Source organism: Vombatus ursinus, unplaced genomic scaffold (genome assembly GCF_900497805.2).
Source record: "Vombatus ursinus unplaced genomic scaffold, bare-nosed wombat genome assembly UNPS02014799.1, whole genome shotgun sequence".
NCBI lineage: Eukaryota > Metazoa > Chordata > Mammalia > Diprotodontia > Vombatidae > Vombatus > Vombatus ursinus.
The window spans coordinates 51781828-51804043 of NW_020954577.1; the positions used below are offsets into that span (position 1 = coordinate 51781828).

Genomic DNA, 22216 nt, shown 5'->3' on the forward strand with positions numbered 1-22216 from the left:
AAAATGGGTTCAAATCCCACCTCAGACACTTACTAGCTATATGACCCTAAAAAAGATACTTTGCCTCTGTTTCACCATCTGTAAAATGGGATAGTGCTAGCTCAGACCTCACAGTGTTGTTATGAGGTTCAAATGAGTTAATTTATGTGAAGTGCTCAGATAATCTAAAGGAAAGAAGAAAGTTTCCCCATGGAACCTGACAATGGACCATGTATCTGTCATCCCAGGGTATCCAGCGAGCTAAGTTTGGAAAGGCTTCAGGGCAGCGAAATTTTGTCCCCTAAGACCCACACTGGGGGTTCAGCTCTGTCTGTGGAGACCCAAAACCTGGGTCCTTGAGGCTCAATGTAGGTAGGTAGGGCCCTGAGAGGTTCAGGGTCTTCTCCCAGGTCCCACAGCCCTTCTGGGTCACAGGCAAAACTCAAACCCCACGTCTTCCTGACTTGAAAGCTAGGGCTCTCTCTGCTGCACACGCTGCCTGAGCTAACGAAGGGCATGCACAGCTTTGGACGGAGTCAAGGTGGGCAGTGCTTTCGCTTGATTTTCCATTTTTATTATAAGAGGTTTCTTCAGTCTGAGAAATGGGAGGGAGAGAAAATAAATGCTTATTAACCAGAAAAAATAAATTAAATTAAAGTGGGTGCAAAATAAATACAGGATAGTTTCCACCAGGGGAGAGATCCCTCTAAATTTATGTACAGATATTTATTGAATCATGGTCATTTTCAGTTTGCATTGTGTCCTAATAGTGCCTGGTGCACAGCACGTGCTTAATAAATCCTTGGTGATTGTTAATTGGTGCTCATTTAATTAAAAATTTGCTTCTAATTTCCACACTGTACGATTCAGTGATGAGAGCACTGACCTAGGAGTCAGAGGCTCTGAGTTCAAATCCCACTTCTGATGCTTACTATCTGTTTGACCTCGGGCAAGTCACAGCTCCATTGGGCCTCAGTTTCCTCATCTGTAAAATGGGGGGGCATTGAGTAAATGGTCCCTGAAGGCCCTTCCAGTTCCAAAGCCATGATCCTTCAACCCCTGTCCCCACCCTGTCGGCTTCTCACCATCGTCAATACCTGAAACAACTAACCTTAGGTTAGGCCATGCTGGTCACTCCTCCACTTAGCCACCTCTAGAGGAAGAAGATGGTGGTGGTCAGTGAGGGAGCGGGGAGTTGGAGGTGAAGGAAACTGATATGATCAAATGTCTCCTTCTCTCCTTGTGTCCGCCAGGTCAGCCACCACCCGCCGATCTCAGCCTGTCATGCAGAGTCTGCAAACTTCGTGTTCTGGCAAGGTAATGTGGTTTTTCTCTTGGGCTCTTCTGTTGCGCGTCCCAGTGGCCAGCTGTGCAGGGCCAAGGAGAAAGGTCAAGCTGGTCGTTACAGCTGGAGGGGCCCCTTGGCGCTCCAGCACAGACCTCCCTAGCATTGATTTTCTGTCTAAGCAGTGGTTCCAAATGCAGGACTTGAGAGCATAAGAGTGTTACCTGATTGGCTAATCATTCCTCGGCTTTTTTGGGCCCCCTCCACTCTAGCTGAGGCCTTCTTCTGTCCTCTGTGCCAGAGGCAGTGTGCTGCAGGGGTTAGCGCACTGCTGGCTTTAGTGTCAGAAAGCCTGGGTTCAGATCCTCCCCCTAGCACATGCTGAGTCTGCGGCCCAGGCAAGCCCCCGAACCTCTCTCAGCGTCCTGGGCAGCTCTCCAAGGTGATGAGGCTGGCTGATCGTCATCCAATGAGGGCTTTTCCCCACCAGGATTTCCCTGCTCTAATGAAGTTACAGGCTCAAGGAGGGAAAACTTAAAAACTCTACCTGCTCCTCAGAGAGTGATGACGTCTCTCATTTCCTTTTTTAATTAATTAATATATTTTTAGTTTTCAACATTCACTTTTTTAAGATTTTGAGTTCTAAATTCCCCCCCTTCCCCAAGACTGCATGCAATCCAATATAGGCTCTACGCGTACAATCATATTAAACGCATTTCCACATCAGTCATGTAAAGAGGAATCAGAACAAAAGGGAAAGACCACGAGAAAGAGAAAACAAAAATAAAAAAGAGAGCAAATCGTCGGCTTTGATCTGCATTCAGACTCCATAGTTCTTTCTCTGGATGTGGACAGCACTTTCCATCGTGAGGCTTTTGGGAATTCTCATTTCCAAAGGCCTGCAGAGAGGAGAGAGCTCTTCAGGGCCCCCACAGCAGGAGTCCTTGGTGAAAAGGTTAATATCTACCTGATGCGCTCTGCGCACACAGGCTCAGGCAGCTGTTTGCACCTCCTTTATTTGGAGACAGCAGAAAGCCCTTGAGCTGTTACCACAAAAAGTGCTGAGGAGCAAAGAAGCCGAGACCGTGCCTGGGGTCTGGGCCTGGGCTGAGAGACACACTCTCCCTTGCGGCTTCCTCGCTGGTCCGCGCTCTGTGCTCTGTCTCTTCCACCTACAAACCCATTAGACTCTAGGAGATCTAAAGTCTCTAAGGCTAACTAGCAGAGCCAGGATTTGAACTCAGGTCCTGGGACTCCATGGCCAGTCCCCTGCATCACCAATCACCAGCTTGCAAGTACTTAACGGAGGAGAGCCCTCTCTGCGTCTAGGGCTCTGTCTTTGAACCAGCGTTCTGGACCACTCGTCTGGGCCCGTGATCGTGTTCTCTTAACTGCTGAATGTGTGTGGGTCTGTCTCAGCCTCCAGGCCAAGGGCATGAGGTGAGATTGTGTCTGTGGCTGCTTCTGTAACTCAAGGCTCTTGACACCACGCTGAGTCCGAAAGTGTTTCCAGTGAAGGGCTGAGGCCCCCTTGACCCTGTCTCTGTGTGGTTGCAGACGAACACACCCTCTTACACGCACAGACCTGACCTTCATCTTCTATCCAAAGCTTCCACTCCCAATGGAAAGATCAGGAGCTCAGCCGTGGAGTCAGCGTGTAAGTTCAGACTGTCCTTTCCTCGGTCTGAGCAGCATGTGTGACCCGTGCCTGGAAAGAAAAGGAGAGCCCCCAGACACAAGATGGACGGTGCCCATGGTCACCCCTGCTGTGGCTCAGCCCTGAGCAGCGGGCCTTGGAACATCTCGCAGAATGGCCTTCCTTCCATCCACTTCTCAGGAGCACTTTTTCTAGCACCTGATGCCTCCGTGAGTCTAGCTTCTCAGCAGGATTGTTGTGAGGATCACAAGACACAATATCAGAAAGTGCTTAGCACATAGTAGGTACTTAAATGTTTGTTGACTAACTGGTTGGAAAGATCACTGGGCCTGGAGCCTGGAAGACCTGAGTTCAAATCCTACCTGAAACAATTAACCGGCTCTATGACCCTGGGCAAGTCACTTAATCTCTATATGCTTCCATTTCCTCATCTGTAAACTGAAGATAATAAAAGCCCTCATCTCCCAGAGTGAGGGAAAGGTGATATAATATTTTAAAGCACTTTGTAAACCTGAGAGATTATCATCATTATTATTATTTTTTTTTCCCCTAGGGCCAAACAGAAAAGGTTTAACCCCTCTTCTGTGTGGCAGCCCTTCAGATCCTTGATCCTGTCTTCTCTCTAGGTCTTCCTTTTTGCTGGCTAAGCATCCCTGGCTCCTTTAACCAGTGTTCATGGTCTCCAGTCCCCTAGCCTTCCTTGTCTCCCTCACCTAGAGGCACTCCATGTTGGCAGTATCCCTCTTCTTCCAGACACCACACCTCCTGATGCAGTCCCAGGTCACACTGCCTGTTTGGCCAATAAGGCCCCTGCTGACTTACGCTGACTCAGAAGTCCCCTCGCACTTCACCCCATCTGGGAGCTGAACGTATGGGATGAAATGAGACCTCAGCTCGCTTCCAGCTGTAAGACCCAAAGTCCGCTGTGACTCACTGGAATTAACTAACTTTCACAATCTCCTGATGTTATCCAGATGTGGATGAGGAATCTGGCCACATGGGGTCCATGCTGGCTCTGCCATTCACCCACACGTCCACTGGGGGAAGAGGGTTTGATGGCCGCCCACCTTCCTGCGCCAGGTCTTAAGGATCAAAGACAGTGATGATGCCCCTTCCAATCCCAAGTCTATGAGCTTCCCATAGAGATGGCAGCAGCTGCATGGTGTAAATCAGTCAGTCAATGAGCATTTATTATGCACCTACTATGTACCAGGCACTGAGGATACAAAGAAAGGTAGAAACGGTCCCTGCCCTCAAGGCGCTCCCATGAACAGACAAGATGTAAACAGGACAACCGAGGGTCGGCCCTGAGGATTTGAGTCGGAGAGGTGCGAGGCTTGGAAAGTGTGGGTTTTCTTTCATGACACATTCATTATGACAGACATCTTGAAAGGAGAACAGGCATTCCCTGAAACGGGTTTTCCTCATGCTCAAATCATTCATCAGCTACCATTGTTTGGTGGAAGAAGCCGCCACCTCGTAGCATCATCGATTTTTGAGGTGGAAAGGACCTTAGTGGCCGTTCTGTCCAACCCCCTCATTTTACAGACAGGGAGACTGAGGCCCAGAGGAGCCAAGTGACGTAGGCAACCTCTCTCAAGCTGGGTTTAAAGCTAGAAGGACTCATCTAGGCCAACCTCCACATTTTACAGATGGGGAAACTGAGGCCTAAATAAGGGATCTGCTCAAACTGATATTCCCATACTTCGAGTTTTTCAAAGCATTTCGCACACATGGTGCCAGTTGGCTCTCACAATAACACAGTGGAAGACATGCCTCCCACGAGCCCAGTGATTTCATCAGTTTAGAGAACTCGCAGTGAACAAACTCCCTCTATAATACAAACCCACCCCTGTTCTGAAACTTGCAAAGTTGATTGGGAACCTGGAGAAGTAAAATTATTTGCCCAGCTATAAAATGGAGAAACTAATAGTACTCACCTTTCAGGTGAGTACTTATTGAAAGGATCTAAAAAATAATGTTTGTAAAGCACTTAGCACAGTATCCAGTACACCGTAGGTGCTCTGTAAATGCTTCCTTCCCCTCCCCTTTCCTTCCCAGGGTCACACGGTCAGTTTGTATCAGAGGTGGGGCTGGAATACCACAGGACTTCCTGACTCTGCAGCCAGCTCTAACCATTTTGCCGTGTTGCTGTCAGGATCAGCGTTTTACAAATAAGGAAGCTGGTGCTCAGAGGAGTAAAGAAACTCTTGGACTCTTGAGAATTCTTTTTATTTTAGAAAGAGGAACAGCTCTGATTTTCTTAGACCTTCTGTCTTAGAAATATCAGCCCTTTTCTTGACATCAAATCAGAGTCTTTGTAGTATCAGAAAAGAATTTCTAGCTTAGTTTCTCACCACCAATTATTTAAGGTGAACAGGTCCCATACCTAGCTAGAGTCTGCAAAATCAAACTGAGACCTTCACCTTGGTGTGAACTGGTTAGTTCCTGCTCTGTCTGAAAATCTAAGCTTAAGAGAGCAGCTCTTGCCCCATTGTTTCCCAGCTAGCTTACTGTTTAACCTGATTTCCCCTTCTGCCATCTCTTCTGTGACGTGTACATAATTACTTTCTGCTTCTACTTTCTGTAAAAATTCCCTTGTACCCATCCCACTTATATAAACAAAACCTATATAAAGGTTGCTGAAACATATGTTCTGGGCTCCTTGATTTTTATTTCAATGATGCCCATACTCTGAACATAATAAACTGGGCTTTCCCTATCTCTGCGTCATTGATTGTATACTTGGCAGTCGCACCTATCAACAGAGCCTCAGACACGATAGGAATGGAGATTCTGAGCTGGAGGGGACCTGAGAGATGACGTTGTCCAATCCCTTCATTTTACAGATGTGGAATGAGGCCCCGAGTGAAGTGACTTTCCCCAAGGTCACACAAAGAGAAAATGGCAGAGCCAAGATTCCAACCCATACCTTCTGACTCTAAACACAGTGCACAATTCCCTCTACCATACTTCCTTTCTGTGGGTGCAGGGTTCTGGTAAAGTACTACCCAAGAGGCCAACTCTCCTCCATCCTTTTGAGAATCTTTTCCCCTATCCCTTCCAGAAGAACCTTTGGTCTTGTTGATATAGGAACTCCTCCACCCAAGCAGCCCATCACCTGTCTGTAATCTCTGGTCACAGAGAGTTGTCTGAGGCTCAGGGTGGCCTGACGGGTAAAGCCTGAGGTGAGCTCTTCCCAGAAGCAAGTTCAACACTCCATATCCTTCACTCCCAGCCTAGAGTCTATGAAAATGAAAGCCTCACAAGTGGGTGAGGAACAGAGGCTGAACGAGTGAAAAATTGGGACTGAAAAGACTTTAAAAGCAGCATCGTTCTATTACTTGCCAGTACACATAATAACAAGAATTAGACTGCTGGTCCCCAGAGACTAGCCCTTTGTTTTAATGGACAAACAGCAATGCTTTTTAGTCTGCAGATTGAGTGTTTGCATTGAATGAAATGCTCCTGAAGTCGGGAAAAATTACTTAAATATTGTCCCCTGAGATCTTGTTTGGAGCAACTTCATTTGCTCTGCAAACCAGTTTTTTATTTTTGGCCAGGAAGCTTCTCCAGAGGGACGACCGCTCTCCCCCAATTAGTGGGAAAAGGCACGTTAATGAAATCTCTGCCTTTTGGTAATGGATGAGAAAAGAAGAGGCATTAAGCTTTCACCAGCCCAAATGTGACTATAGGCAGTTGGCCGGAGGGGAATGAGGAAGCATTCGGACCTACAGTTTCTCCCCATCAAAATCAGAATTGGGGAACATCGGCAGTAGAAGCACCTCTGGTGTGATGCCCAATAGAATGCACACTCTTTGAGGGCAAGGGACCGTTTCATTTTTCTCCCTGGAAGAGGTCCTTCTCAGTCTCAAAGCTTAGTGCCTTCCCTCTGAGATTACCTCCTCTTTACCGTGTGTATGTGTACACACACACACACAACATGTTTGTCTGGAGTGTGCATTGTTTGCTTGTTGACTTCCCAACCTATAATGCAATGCCTGGCATGCAGTAGGTGCTTAATAAATTCTTACCACATTGAATTAAACAGAATTTAACTTAGAACATCTGAACAGCATCTGAATGCATCTGAACAGCAATCTCTCTACAATATCCTTGACAGGTCATCCCTAACCTTGACCTTTCATCTCTAGCACTGGGCACATAGTAGGCCCTTAATAAGTACATTGATGGATTGGTTGCCTCAGAGTACGCCTCTGTCCTACTAACTGACTGACATTTGATGTTTTGTTTTAGATGTGAGATGGAAAAACAAATTCTGGGGCAAATCCATGGAAATCGTTCCAGTTGGCACAACGCATGTCACCCTTCCTGCGTAAGTTCTCTGCAGAGGCATCATGGCCCCATTAACCCAAACTGCATAGAATTTGTGGTTGAGATTTAAATTTAAGCAATTAGCTGGAAACCTTTGAAGCGACCATGCATGACTTATCTTTGCACATAAAATTCAATTGTGTAACTATTTTGATCCACTGGACAGTTGGCTCCGATTTTGTTCATTTTCTCCATGTCCAGTTTCCTTAGCCTGGGAGACTCCGCTCTCTGCTCTAACCATTGTTCACTCACCCCAGGCCCTTCCCTCCTGGACACACAGAGGACAGTGAGGCCTTTATCCAGATTTTCATTGCCTGGGAACGGGCTGCCCAAGTCAATTCACTTCAATGTCAACATGTCTTATTTGAAAGAAACTGATGTTGGGCTCACAGGGATTAGTGTCATTTCAAATCATGACACAGTAGAGCTGGAAAGGCTCAGAGCTCATCTTGTCCAACCTGCCATTTTCAAACCTGAAGAAACCGAGGCTGGGAGGAGGAAAGAAGATGGCATGTCCCAGACAAAGGAGCTGGGTGGTAAAGTGGAAGTCCTGAGTTCAGACTGGCCCTCAGTTTCTTCCTCCTGAGTGACCTCAGGCAAGTCACTCAGTCAATGCCTTTGTTTCTTCATCTATTAAACTGCAACAGGAAGGGAGGGTTTCCTCCCTGGGAGCTCCCTTGCACTGATGAAATCATGGGTCCAGACAAAACCAAAACCAAAGCCGTCTTCTCCTCTAAAGAGGTTGCATTTTCCTTGGGGAATAGACCATGTGCTCACACGAACGAAGGAGTGAGGGAGTGAACAGACCAATAAATGAACACCCCAAGGTATAAGCAAATTCATTGAAGAGGTGGTAAAGACCAACATCTCTGGGGGAGGCCTCTGGGCTGTGATGCCTAAGCTCTGCTCTGAAAAAAGCTTTTGTCAATCGATCTATAATCAATTAAAATTATTAATAATAAAATAAAGCTAGCACTTTAATGTTTATAAAGTACTTTATAGATATCTCCTTTAATCCTCACAACAACCTGGGGAGTAGGTGCTCTTACTATCTCCATTTTACATATAGGGAAACTGAGGGTTGGTGACTTGACCAAGGTCACACAGAATAAGTGTCTAAGCCCAGATTTGAACTTGAGTCTTCCATTGTTGTTTAGTTGTTTTTCAGTCATATCCCACTCTCTGTGACCCCATTTGGGATTTTCTTGGCAAAGATACCAGAGTGGTTTGCCATTTCCTTCTTCAGCTTATCTTAAAGATGAGAAAACTGAGGCAAACTGGGTTAAGTGACTTGCCCAGGGTCACACAGCTCGTAAGTATCTGAGGCTAGATTTGAACTCAGGAAGATGGGTCTTCCAGTGCTCCATCCACTGTGCCACCTAGCTGCCCTAGGTCTTCCAGCCATCTCTTATAATCAACTGTGTGCCAGGCACTGGGGGTGCAGAAATGAAAGTGGAATGGTCCTGCCCTCATGGAACTTGCATTCTATTCTGACTATAATACTGGAATTCTGTGTGTTTCTTCCTTGTTGAGGAAAGTATATCAGGGTTTGGTGGTGGGCCCATCGATAAGGTCATTCTGGTTATTATTTTCATTTGTCATTCTCAATTTTGGAAAACCTCCTTCCTCACCCTCATTTCCCCTCAGCTTTGGCGATCACTTCGAGTGGAACAAAGTGACCTCTTGCATTCACAACATCCTGAGTGGCCAGAGATGGATAGAACACTATGGTGAAATCATCATTAAGAATCTAAATGAAGATTCCTGCCACTGCAAAGTGAACTTTATCAAGGTACCTGGGGAGGGGGGTGGTCAGGCAGAATTAGGCATCTGGGCTTTTTGCTCTGCTCCCCTTTCCCCTGCCCCATGGTACTTCTGCCTCTCCCAGGCTCCAGGGCTCCCAGTACTCCCTTGCTCTCTTCCCTCTCCAAATTTATTCTGAAGAACTCATCCATACTGAGGAGAAGCAAACTGATAACAGCTCAAAGTGTTCCTGTTTCCTGGGTTATTTCCATTTTTCTCAGGGATCAGCAACCTTAAAGGCATGAAGCTGGAGCTGGGAAGTTTGGGGAGGCAGCCTCTGGGGAAGACTTGTTTCCTTGGGGGAGGGGAGGAAGGGTTAAGAGAAGGGGATCAGGTCCCTCTCGGCACCCGTAAAGTCAAACCACAATGGCGTTTGTTGGGCTCGCCATGGCCTTGCTTTTCAGATACAAGAGAATGACTGAATAGGATTGCAGGATCATAAATAGTGACCTGGAAGGAAATTGAGAGGTCATTTAGGCCAAGCTTCAGAGTCAGGATTCAGACACAGGTCCTAGGACTGCAGATCCAGGCTCTTCCCACTGCACCACCCTGCCTCTAAAAGTCTGACAAGGGAGGTGGCCCAGGGCTGCCTGTGAGCTGGACAACAGTGAAGTCGCACCCCCACCACCCTGAATTTCACTGGAGATATTTTTCTTCACTCTGAGCAGCCAATTTGTAGAATTGCAGATTTCAGACTCAAAGAGGATGTTGGGGTTCTGGGTGTGGTGCCAGGAGCACTGACCGACCTTGGAGTCATGGACAGGGACTGGAGTCATGACCCCAACACTTATTAGCATCACTCCATCTCTGTGAGCCTCAGTTTCCCCATCTCTACATTGGGGATAATACTGGTACCACCTCTCTCCTCAGGTTATTGTGAGGAAAGTCCTCGTAAAACTTAAAGTGATCTAGAAACCAGAACAGTTGTTATGGTTCTTACTCTCCATTTAATAAGGAAGTCAGAAAAGGGAGGACTAGATTGGATAGGTCCTTCTGAGACAACTACGGTAAGTTCCTTCCCCTCCTTGGCCTCAGTTTCTTCCTCTGTAAAATGAGGGGGTTGGAACAGTTGTCCTCTGAGGTCCCTTCCCGCTCGATGTCTGCTTAGAGAACCAAGAGCATAGCAGGTAATCCTGGGCAGGGGTAGCTCTGACCAAGGGCAAAAGGTGACCTCCCCACCCCAGTCATCTTCAGAGGCAGCTTGGGGGTACAGTGGATACTGCAAGTCATAGACTTTGGGTCAGGAAGACCTGAGTTCATAGTCCAGCCTCAAACACTTACTACCTGTACAACTCTGGGCAACTCACTCACCCTCTCTCAGCCTCAGTTTCCTTATCTGTAAAATGGGGGTGATAACAGGGTGGCATACACTTGTATGTAAAATGCTTTGCAGACCTTAGGCACTATATGAGTGTCAGCCCTTCCAAGGGCTCTCTCTCCCAAAGGTGGGTGTTGAACCCTGCCCCTTTTATGTCTTGCCTAGATTTTAGTTATTCATGCTAAAGACTTGATGACTCCTTGTTGCAACATCATACCCAAATCTTGAAAGGCTGAAATTTGATTCCTGATCCTTCAGAGGATCCAATGAAGGACCTGGGGAAATGCAGGGGCCATACACTGCTTGAGCCTCCAAGAGCTGCAAAGGTTGTCCCATGGGAGAAGGGTTAGATTTATCCTATGTGGCAGAACTCACATCTATAAGAACAGGGGCTGGAGGCGAAAAAGAGGCAGATTCCGGTCAGAAGTAAGGTCAGACTTCCTCGGGGTCAGAGCTACCCCAAGCTGGCACTGACTGCCTCATAAGGTAGTGAGATCCCCATCAATGGAAGTATTCAAGTGGCAGATGGATGACCACATGGAGAGTATGTCATAGAAGGGATCTTGGTCAGATACAGGGTGGGTCAGATGGCTTTGTTGATCCCTTTCAGCTCTGAGAGTCTTTGATTCAGTGCCTTGAAGAAGAGGAAATAGTCATTACTCAAAATAGCCTTTACATGCCCTTCTGCTGTTGGTCTGTTCCAAAGCCCAGGGTTTAGTAATCCAAAGGTACACGCTGTTTTCAGTTGAAGACAGTACTGATGATGTAGGGGAGCCAGGTAAGGCTGAATTTGGGAAATAGGCTACTGAGGAGTTAGCACCCTCTGCTGGCACAACTCTGGCATTGCAGCCAACACACACAAGTACTTTCCCCTGAGCTTTGAGATGTCACCTGACCACAGAAGAATCGGTGGTAGAGGGAAAGTTAACTTTCTTCTCAGCAAAGACTTGGGTGGTTTATCTTGTTTTAGGGGGATAAATAAGGAAAGCCGTTGAAATCTGGAGAAGAGCCTTAAGTATCATTTAAAGATGTTATTGTGATTATCAACATCATCATTAGTCTACAAAAGGTTGGAAATTTCGTGTAGAAAAAAATTCAGATAGTAAGCTTTTTCACACTGCGCAGTCTCCTCATCCTCTGATTTGTCGCCTGGGAACAGAAAAGGGCAGTAGAAAAGCTATAAGCAGACACCGCTCCACCAGACAATAGAAAAGACTGATACCAGATACCCACCATTGGGTTTGTCAAATGTAACTGACATGCGAGTGAAACCTATTTAATTCCTGTGATCTGAGAGGAGAACCATAGGTGCTACTGGGGGTCCAGCCTCGCAGAACAGTATTTCAACAAAGTAGCATCATGGGGATTTGTTTTGGAAGATGGAAGGATTCATGATACAATTCAGGACCAGGTCATCACCACCAGGAATTATAGAAGGGTTATGTTGAAGGAGCCCAGACTTAATGATCGATGTTGATCGTGCAAAGAAATGGTAGAAATCATGCAACTTATCTGCAGAAATTTAGCACCTGCTGAATGCCTGGCAAGACACAACCTGGGGGTTAGATTCCTATAGAGTCTCTATATGGGGGCAGCTAGGTGGCGCAGTGGATAGAGCACCAGCCCTAGAGTCAGGAGGACCTGAGTTCAAATCCAGCCTCACACACATAATACTTCCTAGCTGTATGACCTTGGGCAAGTCACTTAACCCCATTACCTAGCACCCCCCCAAAAATAGAGTCTCTGTATATAGAAGCATAGAAGCAAATAGTCTCTCATGGACTGACACAAGATAACCCCCCCCCCGCCCACTGCAAATATAGACCTCAAAATATCCTTGAGAAGTTATCCAATCAACTACCTTGGAATTAGACCATTGCTATAGATCAGGCTGTTGCCCAAAATTGCTAACACGTAGACCTGATGCGTTTTTAATAGATGTGGCCATGTGGAACAAAAAGCTTCCAAAACTTAGAGAAGAATATCCAAACCATGTGGGAACAGCATTTCGTCTCCATCATCCTCTGTGATGCAGTTGTCCCTAGGACGCTTGCAGAGGATGAGCTGACACCCCAGTAATTTTATTCACCTACATAAAGCAGTTATTGCATGCAATAGTGCAATAGTTCATAGACCTTACAAATAAAATCATCGTAGCAGCAGAGTGCCTTGTCTTAGGAGCCTTTCCAACTGAAGTCCAAAATCGACAAGATGACAAGAATGAGATGGCGATTAGTACGATGATGAGGACAGTGATAACAGCAACTGGACACACAGAAGATCCTGTGTCCCAAAGTCCAGAAGACTTAGTGTGAGTTTCTCACTGTTAAAGTAACTCCCTAAGTGACCGTGAAGTGGTGGGTGACCTGTCCCCTCTATCTTCTAGGCCAAATACTGGAGCACCAATTCCCATGAGATCGAGGGCACCATCTTTGACAAAGGCGGCAAAGCCGTGCGCCGTCTCTTTGGGAAGTGGCATGAGAGCATCTACAGTGGCATGCGGTCCTCATCAACGTGCATCTGGAGAGCACGTGAGTACTGGGACTGCTCAGGTGTGGATGAGAGGTGGGAAGTTGTCAGTCACTGGGCTCTATCCAGGGGACGCCGCATTGGGGTTTCCCTCAGCCTGAGCTTCTTGTGAACACTGGCATCTGGCTGCAGGACCCAGCCCTTGGCTCAGTCTGGGAAGGAAGTTTTTAATCCACACACATTTTTGTGGCCTCTGGTGAGCATGGCACAATGTAAGACCAAACAGGAAGGGGAAAAGGGCTAAAAGCAGTGAGTCTGGGCCTTTGGAGAAAGCTGTTCCCAACCACCCGAGGGAACCTTTGGGCAACTCCCTTCCCCTGTCTGGTCCGCAGTTTCCTCGTCTGCAAAATGGGGATAATAATCCTTGCACTAACTTCCTTCGAGGCTTGTGATGAGGTAGTATAGGAGAGTGGTGAATTCAGGAATTCAGACAACCTGAATTCAGAATCTAAATGTAAATAATGTAAATCTTACTTCCTTTGGGAACTCAGGAATGTCACAATGAAAGAAAGATGTCTGAGCTTGGAGTTAAAGGGACCTAGGTTTGAATCCTGGCCCTGTGACCTCGGGCAAATCACTTTACTTTGGGCCTCAGTTTCCTCAGCTGTAAAATGAGGAGGCTGGACTTGAGAACCTCTAATGTCCTATTTGTTGAGTACTCTAGAACCATTGACCATAATTCACAATATTGCTGTTGTTATTCTAGTTCTGACCATCTAGGACTCAGTAATGGAAGGACCTTTAAGACCCCCTCAAGCTCTAATGGGCTGGTACTCTGACCTCTACTCACTGGGTCAAAGGGCACCCAGTCCCATGGCTCTGATGCCAAGCAGAGGCACTTGTGTTCTACCGGGAGGTGGCTTGAGCAGGGCAGTGACTGATTTCATTTTTATTTTTGTTTTCAATTACTGACATTTACATACTACTTTAAGGTTTACAAAGTGCTTTACAAATATTATCTCATTTTATCTTCACAATAACCCTGGGAGGCAGGAGTTATTATTAACTTCATTTCACAGATGAGGAAACTTAGACAGATGCAGGTTAAGTGATTTGCTCAGGGTCACATAGCTAGCGGGTATCTGAGGTGGGGTTACAATGGAGGTCATCCTCCCTCCTATGTCCATCACAGTCCACTGTATCTCATAGCTTCCTGTTCAGCTGTAGAACCAGAAGGGGTCTCCGAGGCCATTTGGTGAACCTCCCTTCATTTTACAAGTAATGAAACTGAGGCCAACGAAGGATAAGTGACATGCTCAAGGCCAAAACTGGGAATAGGGTGCAGCCCACTTACATCCACCACATTATGTGTGTTAATTCTAGGTGTGATAGAGGAAGGAAAAACAGGTCTGACAGATTTCAAAGCCCTAAAGTTGACACTGGGGGAATCTGCTGAGTGAGAAGGGGGAAAAAACAATCACAGGATTTTTTATAAAAGCAGATTTCTTATGACAATACAGTTCAGGAGAACCCAATCACTTAGAGTGAAGCCCAGTGGAGTCGCAGAAATTGGACGCTAGTCTTTGCACTCAGGCTCCTCAATTTCAAGTTTTAAGTGAGTGTCTAGACTTCACAGTCACCTGGGGCCAAGCTGGGCAGACAGGGGAAAAGCCAGGGGGAGAGTAATATACCCAGGTCCCTTCTGCTGGGGTGGTTTAATAGATTGGGAGCAAAATGATACTGAGCTCAGAGAAGAGCAGGTAGGGGGTCAAGGAAAGTGCGTAGGGAAAAATGAACAAGAGACCTGGGGGAGTGGGAGGCGGGCACCCATAGCTGTGCTTCTTTGCAGACCCCATGCCCAAAGGGCATGAGCAGTATTACGGCTTCACCCAGTTTGCCCTGGAGCTGAATGAGCTGGATCCACTGACCAAACCGTACCTCCCTGCGACGGACACACGGTTCCGGCCGGACCAAAGGTAATGTTCTCTTGCTCCCTGTGGGCTCCGACCACCTGGCACAAGATGCCTTCCTCAGCCCACAGGGGAGACAAGGAGATGGACACTGAGGCTAACCATGGGATCTCACAACGTCAGTGATGAGAGGAACCCACATCGCTCACTGTGGTGTCCCTGATGCACAGCCACCGGGCATTTGGAGGCCTCTATGGGAAAGAGCCCTGGATTTAGAATCAAAGGAACTAGCTTAGGATTCCAACTGTGCTTATATTGCCCTGGCAGGTCACCTAACTCAGCTTCCTCCCCTGTAAAATGGGGGGTTGGATTCTACCGCCTCTAAGGGCCCTTCCAGTGTGAGCCCACTCCCCCAAAGAAGCCCATTACACTTCTGGAGGGCTCAGTTGTTAGACTTTTCCTGACATCGTGCCTGAATTTTCCTGTGTACACCGTCCACCTGTTGCTCCTAGTTCAATCCTCTGCGACCAGGAGGAATAAACCAAATTCTCTTCCATCTGACAGACTTTCAGGCACTGGCAGAGGCTTCCGTGTCCTCCTGAGTCTTCTCTTCCCCAGCGTCCCCCATTCCCTCAGGTCGCATTGTGCCCAGGAGGCCACATGTATGGTCATCCATCTATCCTCCTCTTAATGGTCTCTCGTTGATCTGTCATCCTCCTACTGGGGAAATGCCCCACTCTCAAGGAGGTGCCAAGATCTCATGGTAACAGATGAAACACCTCTCATTTCTATAGTGTTTTAAGGCTGCCAAGTCTCTCTCTTTAGAGAGCCCCTATGAGGGTAGAGAACAATTGTGATTATCCCATTTTACCGATGAGAAAACTGAGACCCAAAAAGATTAAGCAAATTGCCCAGGGTCACACAGTAAGAGTCAGAGGCAGGACTGGATACTAAGCCTCTTGATGACCCTGTCTGACACTAGACTCATTTCCACAGCCTGCCGCCATCTTGAACACCATGACAGGCTGGAACTCATGTGCTTAACCATTCCAATGCCTGATACTCGAGGATATCCACTCAGTTCATTGATTCATTCAATAAGTTAGTAACCACTGTCTGCATGAGACAAGGCCAAAAAACCAAAAAATTAAAAATCCCCACCCTTAAAGAACTTACCATCTACTCCAAGTAAAGCAAATCTCTCCATTGATAAAGAACCCATTGTAACATTACAGGCCCAGGCACAGGCCTCGTGCAGAGTTGCCCACTCAATATCTGGATGGATGGATAGATGGATGAATGGATGAGTAGACTGTCAGAGGGTATTGGCTTGGGGGCCATAGGTTATAACCCCAGAGGTCATCACATCCAAGCTTTTATCTTGTTGATACAATAACCAAAGTCAGACAAGTGATGCGTCTTCCCCGGGGTCACAAAGGTAGTAAGTAGCAGAGCTGGGGGTCAACCCCACGTTCTCTGACTCCAGGTTCAGCACTCTTTCCACTATGTAACACCACCACCCAGAGTCTGGCTTCACGTCCCTATTCAGCAGCTATTCTCCAAAGTGACCTTGGAGAAGTCTCTCTTCCTTCACCTCTGACGGCCTCAGTTCTTTCATCTGTCGAATGGGCCCAGATGGTGTATAAGATCTCTTCTGCCACAAGATTTTGGATCTCAGATGGTCCTTGGTGATCCCAGAATCTCCTTCCCTGATGCCACGAAGGCATTTCATGATGTGCTTAGGAGGAAGGACATAGAACATTAGAGCTATAGATGGCTATGATTACAAGGAATCTGAGAAATTGAACTCTCACAGTTTACAGAGTACACAGAAAACCAGGCCCAGAGAAAACCAGGCCCCCTAGATATAAGTGATTGTGTAAGTGTCATATTTTGGGTTTCTGAACCCAACGTCATGGCCTTGGCAAGTCCCTTAACCATTCTGTGCCTTGTTTTTTCATCTATAAAATGGGTATAATCATATCTCACCTTCATAGCTCTGAAGGTAAAGATTAAAATTACCTTTAATCTTATTTCCAGCTTGACACCTATGGTCCTGTGTGCCCCTAAACCAGTGTTCTTGCTACCACTCTGACCTGCTAATTTATTCATAGTGTAAATAAGGGCACTTTGAAAAGACCAGCTGGCCGTATGGATTTAAGGAATTTCATGCAATGTTGCACAAGCCCCCCGAAGAGGGAAACTGAAGCCCTTGATGTCTACCTCTTACTCTCTGCATCTCCTCCTCTGCCTCTCAGAGCCTTCATTTCCTCTTTAGTCACATGAGAATAACAATCCTTGAGCTCCTCTCCTTCCCCCCTGGGTTGTGGTGCAAACACCAACGCACTGGGGACATGCCTAGGAGCCACATATGACCAAGAGGTCAAGGCCATCCCTGAGCTAATGGTCCTCTCTGTCCAGGTTTTTAGAAGAAGGGAACATAGAAGAAGCAGAAACACAGAAGCAAAGGATCGAGCAACTGCAGAGGGATCGACGACGGGTCATGGAAGAGAATAACTTGGAGCATCAGCCTCGGTTTTTCAGGTATGCTTGTCACCCCCTGGTAGGCCAATACTGCCATGGAGAATATGGTGGAGCTGCTGGAGGGACTGGGAATAGAGGCAGGTTCTGGGACTGGAGCTGTGATGGCTTTGGTATGGGGAACTCCTAGGTGAAGAAACTCCCCTGGTCAGTGCAGGCCAGCAGTGTCTCAGCCACTGAGTTGCCAAGAGCTCTGAGTGGACAAGTGGCTCGCCTACCCATAAGACTTGAAGCCAACTCTTGAACCCACTGTCTCTACACTGCACATCATCAGACTGGGATAATGAAAATAAGAACCAAACAATCCCTGTCCTCACAAAGCTTTCCTTTCACTGGGAGGGAACAACACGGACACATTGTTATTTGGGTCACCCAGAACTTTAATTCTTCAGAAATTTCCACATTCCAAAGCATTTTGGGGAGGATTTTTGCTTTGAAAAGATGGATCTTGGCACAAGGGAGTAGCTTCTAATTACCAAAGCCCTTTGATGTTTTCCAATCCCCTTGCATATGGTAGGCATTTAATAAATGTTGATAGGATGCACTTGTGAAGGGACATGTACGTAGGACATATGTGTAGACGGGCTACACGTGGAGTGACCACTCCTTAATCTTTGCTAAGGAGCTGCTAGTGGCTTCAGGGGTGCATTCGTGATGCTTCCACAGGACCTGTCCCCTGCTGGCCATGTTGAGTGGTCGCTACCATGTGCCGTCCCCATGGTTTTGTTTTCTGGTCACAGCTGGATGCAGCTGTGTTGTTCACGTCGGTGCTGCTGCCCATTGACAGCTCCTAGGGGGCAGTGACTGAAAAAGCTTTCCCTGATGTGGGCAGCATTTTAGCCACAGCGACAGGCTTTGGGTTATCACACCCAGCTAAGGTTATTAATAAAACAGGAAAGAGTACCCCAGACTTCCATTATAGGGCTTTTCCCCCTTTAATTCCACGTCAGGGATTGAATCACAGTCTGTTATCCCAAAATTATATGATTTAGAGGTAGAAATTCCCCAAATCCTGAGTTTGGCATGCAAGTGAATTTAAGGTAGAACCAAAGCTAAGGGAAGGAGGGGACGTCATTGTCTTTCTCCCTGCCTGCTCCACATTTCTGCCTTTATCACACACGCAGGTGGGTAGCAAGACCCCTAGACTCTAGGCCATCTCACACATACTCATAGCTGTAGTCAATGTAGACTGATTCTGCTCATTTCACTTTGTATCTTTTCATACTTATTTGTCATATAGATTTAGGTTTTATCCCCAAGGCCCAACACAGCGTCATACACATGGTAGACGCTTAATAAATTCTTGGTGATTGATTGATACAGCACCAGATGAGCCCTTGTGGTTTTCTCAAAAGCCAAACTGTTCACAGTCTCTCATGTTTGACAAGTCAGAGGCCCTGAGGATTTTCAAAAACAAAGACAAAAATCCAGGTTTCCAGGCTTTCAGGTTCTACCCTTCCAGTAATCTATAACTTTTCAGTCTTTGCCTGTATTAGAGGATTAAGAAAGTTCGACAGATCAAAGAACAGCTGTATTCTTTGAGGCCTCAGGTAGCGATAGGTGAGGAGACTGTCCAGAGAATCCTTCAGATGCTCATTCAGCAAACTTCTTGGTGTTGGACAGGAAATCCAGTGATGACTCATGGGTGAGCAACGGTACTTACTTGGACCTTCGAAGAGACCATGGCTTTTCCAAACTGGACACTCCTACCCTGTGGTGAAAGAAGTTCATCTGCCTCTCATTCTCTGCTGGTTGCTTTCTGAGACAATGCATACTTATCTATATATAAATATATGTACATGTATTTAAAAGACACCGTCTAGAATGACACATTTGTGCTTACTCTAGCCTTGTAAGTATATAAGTATCTATTTTCCTCAATGGATTTCTCTACAACTCCAATTGTTACCATGATTGTTTGTATGAATGTAGAACACCTTAATTTCTTTTTATATATAAACTATTTAATAAAATGAAATCTTGAATGTTAGAGGCTTGGGGAGAGGAGAAGGGGAGAAGCTTTAACACTAATTTTCCAAAGGCTTCACAGACATTCAGATTAAATTGATGCCTTATTGAATTGTGTTGAAGGGGAAAAATAACATCTCCCAGATATGTTAGGGAACAGGAAGAGAGCCCCGACTTCACGAGCCGCCCAAGTTTAATTTGGTCGCTCAGCGACCTTTTGGCCTCAGACTGCTGGAGAATTGCTCATCCCGGGTGATTCTGCAGGCGCTGGTCTGATTATTCTCTTCTTTTTATTTCCTCAGGTGGGAGGATGGGGTGTGAGATGAAATCTTATTTTTATTTAATATGGGTTTAGAACCTCCTGGAAGAGGTTGTCCAGTTGCCTTACATGCACAATTTTACCCTGTTGTTCAAGCATTAGGAAAGAAATCCCCACGCCCAACATTTCGGATCAATGGCTCAAAGCAGCCACTGGGGAAACTTCCCTAAGGGAGAACCGAACCTTTAGCTAGGACTGAAAGCAGCCCCTGCTTTCCTGTCCTCCCGTGACCCTCCCACTGCAACCTATTAAACAATGTTGCCAGTGTTCAATAGTACAGTTTGAAATTCGCAATGCATTTGTATCCACAACCTTGCTGGTTTCTACAAACTCGAAACATACAACAGGGGAACTTTTTAAGAAAAAAAAAAACAAACTTGGCAAATTTACCTAATTGTTTTAAATAACTGATGTGTTTTCTTAAATACTATTTTGGTATTTTCTACCTCTTATAAGTACCACATTTTAGATCTTGTACAAAATGTTTGACCATCTGCCTTATTACGCCCCAAACGATGGGATCGCCGATCTTCCTTTGAACTCTCCGTTCTGTTTTGATGACTCTCCAAGTGTCCCGCAGCATTGAGCTGTGTCCTGTCCATCGCTCTCTCCCATCCACTTCCCTCCTGTCCAGTGTCTCTGCTTCACGAACTTGGCAGCTGCCTAAGAGAAAGCACAGATTCAGACCACAGGGCGAGGCAGTTTGCCTTTCGTACTGGCGAGTGATTCCAAATCACAGTCATATGCTCATATGTGCAACAAAGGAAATGTATGACCAAGCAATTGCCCAAATGATATTAGAATTGAGGCCTCATTAATGCCTAAACTTTCTATCCTGATGCACAAGTCAGTGCTGGGGAAGCTCAACGCTGGGTAAGAATGTAAGGAAAGGTTTCTGCAAAAAGAAAGAAAAAACAAAATAAAATGTTTGACAGGTTTCAAAGTAGGCAAGCATTTGACCTGCCACAATAAAAAGTGAGAAAAAAGGCAGAAGCCTCATGGGTTGGTAAGCTTAGGACAGTGGTAGGATTTTGGCATTGCATGGAACAGGTGAGCTCTTTCCCAGGGCAAAGGACAACTGTCCACTGAGGTTTCCGACAATAAAATCCTCCTTCAAAATTGGAGTCTGTCGTTCTCTTGTATGCAGACAAGCAGATCAATCTCCTTTCCGTTTCTATAGCCGCCATCCCTTGATCCTGGTCTGGTGTAGACCCTAGCCGGGTTCTCCTCACCTACACAGAGAGCGTAGTTCAGGCTGCTCACAAGGAAACTGGGTCTAGATTTCCTCGTAGGAGTATTAGCTCAGCGTGATGAGGGTGGCGGTACTAGCGCTGGCATTGGAAGACAGAGGTTCAAATCTCAGCTCCACCATTGACTCTGTGCAGCCTGGAGTGAGCCTGGGCTTCAGTTTTCTCATTGCTGAAGGTGAAGTGATCCTGGCTAACTCTGGTGGTTTTTGCTAGCTCTCAAACTGACTCTGGGTCTTACCCTATTAGATTGTGAGCTCGTTGAGGGCAGGAACTGTCTTTTGCCTCTTTTTGTGTCCCCAGGTACATCATAGACACTTAATAAATGTTGATTGATTGATTATTCTGCATGTTATTGAAATCAAGACAAGCATTTATCAGTTGCTTAGGCACCAGGGATACAACGAAGGGCAAAAATGTCCTCTTCCTTCAAGGAGCATGCTATCGTGGGTGGAAAGAAAGGAACAACTGCTAACAACTGTGAACAAAAAAGAGATCTACAGAGGAAGTTGGAGAGAAGGCACTACCAGTAACCTGAAACAAGCCTGCTCTAGGGGCTGGGTTTCTTTTGGTTTTGTTTTTGCTTTTTAGGCAGTTGGGGTTAAGTGACTTGCCCAGGGTCACACAGCTAGTAAGTGTCAAGTGTTTGGTCTGAGGCCAAATTTGAACTCAGGTCCTCCTGACTTCAGGGCCGGTGCTCGATCCACTGTACCACCTAGCTGCCCCAAGCGGCTGGTTTTTAAAAAGCTTTGGGCTCTGGGAATATAGGCACACTAGTCCACCATTGGCTGAGGTGTGAATTGGTCCAGCCATTCTGGAAAACAATTTGGAGCCATGCCCAGAAATTCACTAATCCGTACCTATTCATTGACCTAGTTATACCACTATGGGAAAACAATGGGAAAACTTGACATAGCTCTCTTATTCTGTAGATGGAAATTCCTTCCAATGCTTGTATTTCATAAATCCAAAGAAAGCCAGACCAAATGCCATGTTATTTGAGGTCTGGGTGGGCGTGGAGTGCCCAACTGGCCTACAGAGAGAAAATCTGTATGTTATGAATGGTCCTTGGGAAAGCTGGTCCCAGCAGGTGCTAGGAAGGGCATTCCTAATACTGCCGTTAGCCGGCCAGTGCCTCCTGCTGGTTATTTTCATAGTCAATGACCAAAAAACAACTTGGGGAATAATCCATTTTCAGTTGTCTCTGTCAATTGCTCCTTCTCACCCGGTTTGGTCTCCAAAGCAGCTCTAAAATCTAGATTATTCTAGAAAACCCACCAGGGACATGGGATTGGGTGAGAAGATCAAAAGTCTACTTTAGGGGACAGCTAGGTGGTGTAGTGCATAGAGCACCGACCCTGGAGTCAGGAGGACCTGAGTTCAAA

At 46.4% G+C, this 22216-nt stretch overlaps 1 protein-coding gene across 9 annotated transcripts in view; it reads left to right on the forward strand.

Annotated features, from left to right (window-relative positions):
• The window catches only part of LOC114050442 (oxysterol-binding protein-related protein 3), a 151881-nt gene extending 131178 nt beyond the window's left edge, over positions 1–20703 (forward strand). For all 9 annotated transcript variants that reach the window (XM_027872124.1, XM_027872129.1, XM_027872127.1 and 6 more), the window contains 7 exons: positions 1233–1296; positions 7179–7257; positions 8904–9048; positions 12764–12908; positions 14696–14822; positions 17178–17300; positions 18921–20703. In XM_027872124.1, the coding sequence (XP_027727925.1) occupies positions 1233–1296; positions 7179–7257; positions 8904–9048; positions 12764–12908; positions 14696–14822; positions 17178–17300; positions 18921–19017 (780 nt within the window). In that variant the 3' untranslated portion in view covers positions 19018–20703. The remainder of the gene's footprint in view (positions 1–1232; positions 1297–7178; positions 7258–8903; positions 9049–12763; positions 12909–14695; positions 14823–17177; positions 17301–18920) is intronic.
• The last annotated feature ends 1513 nt before the right edge of the window (positions 20704–22216 follow it).